The sequence below is a fragment of the Seriola aureovittata genome, chromosome 21, assembly GCF_021018895.1.
Source record: "Seriola aureovittata isolate HTS-2021-v1 ecotype China chromosome 21, ASM2101889v1, whole genome shotgun sequence".
NCBI lineage: Eukaryota > Metazoa > Chordata > Actinopteri > Carangiformes > Carangidae > Seriola > Seriola aureovittata.
This window is the reverse complement of record NC_079384.1, coordinates 12,329,901-12,341,418: the sequence shown is the minus strand read 5'-3', so window position 1 is coordinate 12,341,418 and position 11,518 is coordinate 12,329,901. Positions and strand designations below refer to the sequence as shown.

At 39.9% G+C, this 11,518-nt stretch overlaps 1 protein-coding gene across 1 annotated transcript in view; it reads left to right on the top strand.

Moving 5' to 3' along the window:
- Positions 1–820: 820 nt before the first annotated feature.
- The window catches only part of LOC130162944 (testican-2-like), a 40,221-nt gene continuing 29,523 nt past the window's right edge, over positions 821–11,518 (top strand). Inside the window, exon 1 of the mRNA XM_056366849.1 lies at positions 821–1,136. Coding sequence (XP_056222824.1) covers positions 960–1,136 — 177 coding nt within the window. The 5' untranslated portion in view covers positions 821–959. The remainder of the gene's footprint in view (positions 1,137–11,518) is intronic.

The window sequence follows — 11,518 nt, the reverse complement described above, 5'->3', positions numbered from 1 at the left end:
ATTTCACTCTACGTATTTTGTTAAACTTTAAAACTACTTTAGAGAAAATGTAGTGAGAGTTGGGTTCACATTTCAATGTCGAATTAGCACAAGCTTCAAAAAAAGCATTGACAACCACACAACCATAAAAAAGGCTTGTTCCAGGTGCTTGTTTATCTGTGAAAGATTCAGATTTTACAGTTTAAGAAACCTTACAGACACCTCTGAACTGAGTCAGTCTTATACATTCTCTTTCTGTGCTGCTAATGAATAAATTAAGAATGAAATGGAGCTCATTTTAAGCTAAATTGAACCTCATTTGCCCCGAAGCCACTTGAGAGTCCTTCAGCAACCCTCAGCAGTTTGTGGAGCCCAGTTTGGTCTACACTGCCTTATGGTATTAGCTCAATTGCAGCAATTTCCCTCAACATATTGTTCCAACTTTATTGTTTAATTGAGTCACTAATTTCACTGTCTAATTGTGTTATAGCTGGATCCAGCCAGTCTTGCTGGCATAAATATTAGACAAACACTGGCCTTTTGCCAGCAACATTTTAATACAATGAATAAAATGTGATTGATCATCAGTACAACAATAAACATCTGTTCCACTTGTATGATTCATTCGCAGTGTGACTATCAGGGTTTCTGAGGGAGTGTGTGTGGGCTCCTTATAAACAGTAAAAACAAAAAAAAAAGCCGAAAAAGACACTGAAATAATGAATCCAAGTAAGCAGAAATAAATGATTAGTGCAGGATTTAATCTCTCCTTTAACTCTTTCCCACCCCTCCCTCCCTCTCCCTCTCCTCCCCTCTCTCTCTCACTCTCTCTCATTTCCATTCAGTCTGTTGAAGCAGTAGCAGCAGTAGCGGCAGTCTTGTGTGTGGATCTTTGGCTAGAGGACAGCATCAGCAACAGCAGCAGCAGCAGCAGCAGCAGCGGGAGGAGGATACATCCCAGACCAAACTGCCCGAGCAACATGGTCGTTGCGAGAGTCGTCGCTTGCCTTTCCCTGCTGGTGGGCTTCTCGCTCCAGGTGGACGTGAAAAGTGGCAAAGAGGCAGGAAAAGCCGGGAATTTCATGGAAGACGAGCAATGGCTGTCAACCATCTCCCAATACAGCCGTAAGATCAAACACTGGAATCGCTTCAGAGACGTGAGTTGTGTATTTAGTGTAATTATACGCGCGTGCTGTCTCTCTCTTATCTTGTCTCGTGCTGGTGTTTGAGATGTTGCTGCCTGTGGAGGAAACGCGGGTTGGTTTGTCAGGTGATTTTGCGCACAGTTAACTGTCGCTCTGAAGTGCAGATAAGAGCAACATTAGCAGTTTGTACATCAGAAATACTTTTTTAAAAAATGAGGAAATGTAACACTGGATAGTGTGTTCAAATATCGTAGGTTGCCTATGGATGAATGCGCGTGCGTGTGTATGCGTGTGCTCGCGCCTTATGAAATGTTTGATAAATTCACATTTTCTTTCATTTTTTGTCAATGTACCTTATCTTCTGATGATATTGCATGAAGTGACAACCCTTGAATTGGCTGAACGCGGGCCACTATTTTTTTTACAATGTAATGTTATGATTAAATTGACACTTTTATTTACGGACCTTCTTATACACAACTCAAAGGAAATCTATGACATTAGCCCAAGTCTCAAAAGCCATTTCCAAGCTCCTTCTGGGTAACTGTGATGCTCCAAACAGTGTCTGTATTCACTGATCAATACTCATTGATCTGCCATATTGCACATAAAATGTAGGACTGGCAGTTAGGAGGTTTCCACAGCTTTCAGACTGAAAAGCCACTCAGCAAGACACCAGTTGTGTATCCTCTAAATCACATATATCAAGGGAACAAACAATTCTTATTCTCATGTGGATCTGTTGTCCAGACTGATTTCTGGGCTGCAAAGGGACAGCTTTGTTTATTCTGTTCAGTCATGCCAGGAGGACTATTCACTAGAGATGGGCAATAAATTCATTTATAAAGTTACAGACAGTATGAATCTCCTACTGACCTGAATTTAGTCATATCATGATTAGAGCTGAAATGATTAGTCGATAGACAGAAAATTAATCTGCAACTATTTTCCAAGCAAAAATGTCAAACATTTACAAGTAGCTTCTCGAATGTCAGCTTTATTTTCTCTTTGTTATTTTTATTGTTTTCTGTCTTAAATTATGACACAGTAAATGTTAAGGACATTGACTGACTTAATTACCTGATAAATCAAGGTTATGTCAAATCCTTTAATTCCAGTTCAGCCACAAAGGAGTTCTGCTCATTAATTTGCAGCATTACCCACAAAGGCCTGATATTAACACAGATATTCCAGGAACAGCAACCTCAGTGCAAACAGAATACCAAACTGGTAAGCACTGATCCTGGTCTAACAGGGTGAGACATTCTTTTGTCTCTCATGCCATCAAACTGTTCAAATGCTCAGGAATAAACAGCTGATCTTCAGACTTCTGTTTAATGTTGGCGGTGAATGATAGGGATCTTGTTTTAACCACTGGGGATTGGGTGGGATGATGATGGCTGGCAGTCCACCAGGCTTTATGTCATGCTGACACTGCTGTATTTAGTTTGAAGTGAGCTTGTGAGGAGCATTTTAGCATGAATTTCTCATCTAGGACATTAAAGTTAAAATTGAGCTGAATGTAACTTTTGCCATCTCCTACAGATTCTGGTGCCTCGACATAGGGTATCTGCATAGTGTATCATGCCAGTACTGATCTTGCATATCAGATCTCTAATAGCGAAATCTGTACTGGTATACAATTTTCTTTCATCTCATGGCCTGTACTGCCATATCACACGAACCCAGCCTAGTCCAACAGGAGCTATGTGCACTAATGCACAATTCAGTTACCAGTTTATTACCCAGCTAAAACTAATGCAGGTTAATGCAACAGCCCTGCAATAACTCCTCCCTTCACGAAGGTTATAAGGTTGTTGAAACTGTTTTAGAGAGATGTTGATTCAACTTTATGGTCATCTTGGAGCCTGATATTGATGGTGCTGTTGAAATGTATTGTGTTATCCTGAGTGTTATTCTGAGGGCAGACTAATCTACCCTCATTGATATAAATGGGGTGATAGATTTTAAATCCCCCAGCCTTGCCTTTGACTTTCTCCTGTCATCATCCAAAACACAACCAACCAGGGGATATGTGGGTGATGGGGAGACAGTGAGTATGGTAAGGGGTCAGGGGGTTATGACGCTGGGTGTGCCACATTGATACAGTTGTGATGGCTCTTTGGTACCAAAAGACAGACAACATGGTGGGAATTAGGATTCTGGGCATCTCTGAGGAGGAGTCTGTTAGCAAGGACTCAGATCCAGGCCTCTAGTTTGACAACCGGATGGTTGTTTGATCTCATTGCTGAGAAATATCACCTGAGAGAGATAGTCTTATCAATGTTGGCCAGACAGTAGCTGCATTACCTTTGACCGTGCTTGGTGGCTTGCAGGAATGTGTCCGACAGGCCTGGTTCCTCGGGGACACAGAACAGCCCTGTTACAGAATTTGTGATTGAATTGCAAATTTGTGCTGTCATGGAAATTTGAATATTATCTTTTCTGGTTTTTGGAGTGGTTTACATCCCCTGTCTGATTGGATCACTGCTTGACTGACAGGCAGGGGTGAACAATGTGGGACTGGGCCTTTAGCAGCATATTTCATACATATTGACCCCCACCCCCCCACTGTCCTGAGAAGATTGTTCGAGCTCTCTAGAGGTCGGGTTTTAGATGTGTCTTCAATCTATCTGTATTTAGCTTCATATGGAATCTAAATTTGACATGTGCAAATGTTGGAGGAGATCTTGACCTCATTACGGGATTAAAACGTAAAAGATATTGAATGTTACAGCATGGTGGCATGTGCTGTCATAAGTGGCCCACAGCTGATCTAGGGTCAAAAATAATGTAGCATTATTACAGTGAATACTCTAAGAAGTTACAGTACAGTGTCTACAGTGCTTAATGAAATGATATAAAATGATATAAAACTGAGAAACATTAGATTTTTTTTTTTTTTTTTTTTAATAAATGACTTAATCAGTGTCTCCGTTATAGATTTATTTTGGTTGGTTGATTGATTGAGCAATGTACTATCGTTTGATCACTTCTAGTGTCTGACTTTTCTTTTCTTTTTTACTTTTTACAACTTTGAGTCCCGGTGGATTAATTAGGCTTTTTCTGCAACTGATAATTACAGAAAGTCTCTTAAATGTCAAAGCGAAAACAAATCTGTTGATCAGTTTCATTAAAGTTTTATTAATCTGCTGTGGTTCAAATTGGTTGGGGGGTGGATACTTTTTATAACCACTGTGTGTGTGTGTGTGTGTGTGTGTGTATGTGTGTGTGTGTGTGTGTGTGTGTGTGTGTGAGATTGTAGTCGAATGCATATAGTGGTATTTAGTCAAGACCTCTTCAAAGGTTTAGCGTTGGTATTCAGACAGAAAATTCAAGTAATTAAAGTGAAGTAATTACAACAACATGTTGAAGCTTTTTTGGATTGCTTTACAAATGAGACAGATGTACAAACCAGATGGATAAAATATCAAATAACAAACGATCAAATCACATTTCATTTAAAGGGAGGAAAGGGAAATATAGGCAGCCCTGATGTCACCATGGTGATATGGTCTCATCTTCAAGATTTGATACATTGTTGTTTGGTGGGATTAGTGAAAAACGTACAGTAGCCTCATAACACTTACTACTTCTGTCCAGTCAGCAGTGAGGAAGGTAAATACAACCTTTCATTTAATTACATTTTAAACCTCTCACTTATTTGACACTGGGAAATATGTTTATTTGCTTTCTTACCGAGTCAGATGACGAGGTCGTTACCACTCTGATACCTGTAAACTCAATATTGAGCTAGGGCTAGCATAACTTAACATAACTACTGGAAGCAGAAAATATACTTACCAATATCTCTAAAGCTCACTAATTAACTTGCATTTCATTTGTTTAATCTGTACCCAAACAGAAGTGTAAAAACAATGAGTTATATGCTGTATTTATTTCTTGGAAAGTAGCCATACACGTAAGTGGTATCCATTTTGTCATCTAACTCACCAAAAAAGAAAATAATCTAGTTGTGTTCTTTCATTTTTCATTAGATATTTTATTTCGCCATGTTGCTGTGGTTTGAAAGAATATCACACAAGATGCTCATGAGCAGCTGCGTGGAGTTGATCCACTGTCAAACAAAATGGTTTTGATTGGAGTTCACTAGCATGGGAAATATCTGTGCCCTTGCTTAGTCCTGCTTGTCCATGTGAATCTCATCAAAAACTCACAGGCGATTGTTGAAGCTCAGCACATGAGGTGAGTTGATACTGTAGGTAGACAGACAGCCAAATAGGCTTGGTTCTGCTCAGACAGGACTATTCTCTGTTGTACCGGCCAGAGGGATACAGCATCTGAAATGTGACGGGGTTGTATTTGTTTACTAGCTGTCTTGGCAAACAGGTGGTGTGAAAATGGCAAGCAGGAATATTCATTCTGCATTTAAATAAAGCAGGAGAAAAAAAAAATCACCATGTGGGCACACACAGTGATGGCGGTTTGATTGATCTGACTGGTGTTTAAATTGGACCACAGTACATACGATTATCTGGCATGGGGACATAATGAGGAAATGTTGAAAGGCAGAACAATAAGACCAACAGCTGCAGAGGCAGGGGGTGTTGGGATAATCCACAGCAGGTTACAGGGTGTTCTACAAGCACCATTATGACTGGCATCAATGTTGAAGCTGTACTGCAAATGTCGATACATCAAATCTCACACACAATTCACCCAGGCCAAGAGGTTACAAATGCACAGTGCCCAAATTAAGTTTAGGTGTAATTAGCGGATTGCATCGTCATGAAGCCGCTGATCAGTTAAAAAAACTCGTTTGACTACTTGATGTTTTTTTTTTTTTTTTGTACTATCATAAGATCCACTTTGCATTCTGGTGTGTTTGGGTGGATCTGCTCAGTGGGAACTCAGGCCGCCGCTCATGTGAACAATACTGTGCTGTTCATTCACGGCCAGATTCTCCCATCTCTCTGAGAAGTGCAAAGAGGGAAGTCATTAAGGAGCTGTGGAGCCTTTCAGCCAACCACAGAGGGCTGTTTAAGGTTTGCACCTGCTGCACTGCGAGCTACATTTTTAATGAGGGAAAATTTCTACATCTTTTTCAGGTAAATGGTTTCTCTGCTCCTTTGGTTGTTAAGATTAGCACAGAGTGAGGCAAAAATACGAGTGACCATTAGCCTTATTGGTGCTTACAATTTAATTTGATTTAGGACAGTGATAAATGCAATAATTAGATAACAATGAGTGGTTCTTTAACTTTACCCAAACCTCTCAGTGCGCTTAATTCTATATCCTCAATATTCATGAAGGGATATCTGAAGAAAGGGAGAACCAGAAAATAATTGTAATGTTTTATATGCGGTACCTGAGCTTCAGGGCTGCAACTGCTGTTTATTTTCATCATTATTAATCTATTGATTGTTTTTTAAATTATAAAATGTCAAAGAATAGTGACAAATACCTATCTCAGGTTTCCAAACCATAAAGCGGCATTTATAGCAGCAACAATTAGTTCATTAATCCATTAGTCAATTGAGAGAATGAAATCAAGAAATTATTTTGATAATCGACTAATCGTTTAAATCATTTTCCAAGCCTATCATTTGTCATGGATTTCTGCTTTCCAGTGTTTTATTTCATTGCAAACTGAATATCACTGGATCTTTGGCTGTAGGCCAGACGAAACAAAACATTTGATTAATGCAAGAGGCATTTTTCAGTATTTTCTGACAATTTATAAACCAAACGATTAATTAATTAATCAATTAATGCAGAAATGAATCATCAGATTAATCCACAATAATTGTTATTGCAGCCTTGTTTTAATTGCTTGTTTAGTCCAAATAAGACTAACTTAAGAGTTTACAGCTATGCTAGCATCTCTGTGAGGCTGTATAGGCACAGCCGTGCTACGAGCTAAAGGCACTCAGGAGTACACTGCGAACATGCTGATGCTTAAGGCACAATGTTTATATGTACCAGAACAGCTGAGGCTGATGGAAGGGTAACTGGTTTTGCTGGTATTTGGAGCTGATGTTGGTGCTAGATGAAAAGTCAAGGGGTCATCAAAAGTCATTACAATTCATCCTTAGGGGGGGCATGCATGTCTGTGCCAAATGTAACAACAGTCCATCCGAGATGAAACGTTTGCCATTGTGAGCATGTTAGCATGGTGATATTAGCATTTAGCCTAGAGTACAGTACCTCCCATAGCTGTAAGCGTGGCTATAGACTTCTTTCAAGTGTAAAATGTCAAAAACTACTTAAAAAATGCCCATTACGTGATTTCAGAGTTGAAGGTGACATCTTTAAATTGTGTGTTTTTTCCCCCCAAAAAAAGTCCAAAATACAAAGACTTTTGATACAGCTTAGAAAAAAACACCTAATCCTCACATGTAAGATGCTGGTATCAGAGAATGTTTGCCATTTTTGTTTGGCTTGAAACAATTGAAAATGATCTTGACTATTAAAATTCATAACATTTCATCACTCAGTGGCATATAAGCACTTTATTTGCCAACACATACATAAGGACAGAAAGCCTGCTGGATGAAGTAATTGAGCAATAATAAGCAACCTGATTATTCATCCAAACATGGATCAGAGTCATTACTGTTGCTGTTAGTGAAATGATGCCGATGACCCGGTCACTGATCCTACATCAGCTCAGCTCCTCTGTGAAAACTCTTTGATAAATGTAAGACCAGGGTTCACTCTGTTTTTCTGCAGCTGAGTAGCGAACGTGATGCTCTTGCATCCTAAGTGACACTGAGCTCCCTTACCTAGCTCAAAGTCATACTGCCTGCTGTGGCTTTTTCTGGTCCTGTCATCAACCTCAACCATTTATTAACCTCCCACAGGATTTATGCTCCAGCGCTAACAGCCAGTGTAATTACGGATATGAAAAATTAGAAAAATTAGGGTATGAGGAGAGTATGCAGTTGTAGAAAATATGAAAATGAGGCCTATTTCCAATTAAAAGTGGCAGTGCGGGGGTTGAAAATCAAGACGAGAGAAACCATAACAGTTAAATGAGCTATTAGTTATCTGTATTTCCGCGGCTGTGAGAATCCGAAGATCAGCCTATCAAATCAACTATCTGTTGAGATCTGCTCGTTGCACACTAATGAGATCAAAATGGCAGAAGTGGTGGAAAGAGACGCTTTCTTGCTTCTTGTCATTACCACGTATGTCTTTCACTGGAGGTGAATGTCGGGGGGGATTTGCTGCGAGTATTTGGGCTGCTCAGATACGATTCACAGTGGAAACATAGAAGAAAGGGGATCCTGCTGGCTTCCCAACACAAGCGTGGGTGACTCTTAATTGAGTGGAGAGGCTGTTTTGTGTTGTTGCTCCTGTGGAAAAGCTGGATAGCAATTTATGCTCTACAAAAAAAAAAAGAAGAAGCAAAGGAAACACAGAGAGAAGCTCAACGACTGCCTTCAACAGCAGGATAGCTTTTTCATAAGCAAAGCCGTGTTCCACAGCCCACAGATTGTCCAAATATACAGAATCTCTTTCCTTCTTCTACCACGGCAGAGTACGAGGAGACCACTTATTGTGATAGGACAGTACATGTAGATTAATGTGTTTCATAAAGGAGCCTGGCTGCACCTACTACATCAGTGTATTAACACACACCAGCAGCAATGTGAGTTGCTGAAATGTCGAGCTGAATAATTAGCTGTTCCAAGGTTCTTCTTCTGGCTCTATTGTTCATGCATTATTTATAGTGGCATCTGCCTGAGAGTTGTCTCTGTACTGGTGAAGCCACTCTATGCCTTGCTGCAGGCAGAGTGATAAATGCTGCCACTCTGCTTGTGTGTCTGTCTTCATTCATGGCTGGCATGACGGCACAGCCAAGACTCAAATGATCATAGAGCTTTTTAACAAACAAACTTACCGGTAACTATATAATCACTGACTTTATGAGTGGATAATGGAAACTTATACGGTTGAGTTCCTATTCTTTAACTTCTGCCAGTGTGGTTGCAAGACTTTCTGGGCTCCAAGATTACACAGATGTAATCTTAGACAGTTGGATATAATTACATAAAAGTAAAAGAACTAAAACAACAACAATAGTCAGACTCTACAGCCATGTTAGCATCTCTGTGGGGCTGTAGTTAGCACAGTGGTTCTTTGAGCTAAATGCTAAGGTCAGTATGCTATCATGCTCACAGTGATGATTGACATCAGCTAATAAGCACTAAACACAAAGTACCGCTTGAGCAGGGTATTGTATTTCAACCAATGTATTGGACAAATTTATTTAACTGATGATGGCACTAGATGAACATTTACACCAAATTTTATACCAAACCATCTAATAGTTGTAGAGACATTTCACACGAAATCACAGCGCTAGAGGAAAAGTCAGGGGACCATTAACGTTAGAAAGGTTCATCCTCAGTTGACCATAGAAGACTGTGGTGGACCAAGCAAACCACTAACCGACATTACCATCCCTTGCACCACGCTGCTAGCATGGCTAAAAAGCGAAAAGAGAAACATAAAATGTCGCAAAAATAAAAGGATTAAAAAAAAGAAAATCGAATTAAAATAGAAGACTGGCTCAAAAAGACAACAACATCCTGTTTATATTTGTAAAAGTAGTTGATGTGAGAGGCTCTGTTTAATTCTATCTTTTGGATCATTTGTTTTATGCCTGAAGAGATAATTGACCCCTATTGGCATTCCTAATAAGTGAGATTTTGTATACATTTTCTGAAGTATATTAGATGTATTTTGAGTTGTGAGTTGGTAACAGGTTCCAGTCTGAAGAGGCTCTGCATAGACCTATATTAGTCACATAATGTTAGGTATGGGAAGAGATAATTGACCTTTCTTGTCATCCCTGGTTAGATTTAGATTTACTAAAACAGGCTGAGGCTCTTCCCTTAGAAACATATTTTACAAACTGGTGAAATAAAATCTAATATCTGTAACGGACTTGACAATAAGAATTCCACCTGTGTTTATTGACACTTGGAAATTCAAATGCCACTCAACTACAATGACGTCCCTATCTGTTTATCTGGAATGACCTTTATTGTTATCGCTCACAGACGCGAGGCTGAAGCCCGTTTACTCTTCACTGGGTAAACAAATGGCTTCACCTGCTGAAATCTCTCTCCAGAAAAGGTGCAGTCATGGGACTTATTATTTGAATGGAAAATATTAAACCTGGGAAAAAAGGCCTACAAACATAGGAGTGCATACATTAGCTAGGTGGAAATATATTGAGGCTGCAGAAAAGTGCTGTCTTGAATATATTCAGGTCTGCCTCCGGTGTTTTTGTATTTTTGATAGATGTGTGTATGTGGCCGCCATTATTGTTATGAATTATCTTGGACCGAGCTGCACTAAAACACATGGTCTGAGCAAACACAATCATGTCGCTTATGTTCAGTAACAATAGGTGTAATAATACAAGGTGCACAGGTTCAACCTGGCATTGATATATTCCTTGCTTTAGGCCACAAATCACTCACTGTTGAAACAGCAGGGCAAGTACTGTACAATTAGGCCAGGGAGCTACAAAAACTTCGAGGACATGCTCTTGCCTGGGGAGAATCAGCCTCTTTTACTGTCTTCTGGATGTTTGATTTAAATGTTGGACAAGATGAGCACCTGTTCGTCTTTGGCCCGACTGTCCCAGAGCTGCATAAGAAGGAGCAGGGAGAGCTGAGCCTTGTCTCTGTATTAGCGGTCGGAGCGAGAGGGAGGTGTCAAGGGCACGCTTGGAAGGGACTGTGATCCCGTCTGTGTAAAAGCTGTATTTAGTATGTGTGGCATGCAGTGGATATATTTGTTTGTGTGTGCGTATGTGTAGGAGAGAGACAGACACTGTTAATTTGTCGAGTTGGCAGGATAATGGATACACACTACAAAGTCATATTGAAATGACCTTAATCAAGCAAATCGTATAGCAGGGATAGGGCGCAGAGCTAAAGCGCTAATAGCTTTTTTCTCAGTTGAAAGAACCCGACAGAATCTCATTTATGCGTGATGTAGTCCTTCCTAAAGCCATAACGTGACATCTCAATGTGGCTCCCTGTTTTACTGTAATATCCTGCTGCCATTGCAGGAGATTAGCATTATCAGCAGCCACAACAACCCAATTTGTTCTCATTGCCATGGCAGACGGGGGGAATTAAATGTAATCAGCCAGCTAGCATATTTAACTTAGCTACCCCTGTGAGCTGTCTCATTCAGATCCCTGCGGCATCTCAACTGGGATGGTTATCATCATTATCTTCTCTTAACTATGCTGCTGGTTTCTAAACTCATGTGTCTGACAGTTGTAAAAGAGCTCTGTAGCTTCAACTGACTTGCTATTGGAGACTAATTAATTTAAATAGCAGGCATAGCTCTTAAAAATGTGGAAACTGCAAAAAACATAATATTCATAGCACAAACAGACAGTG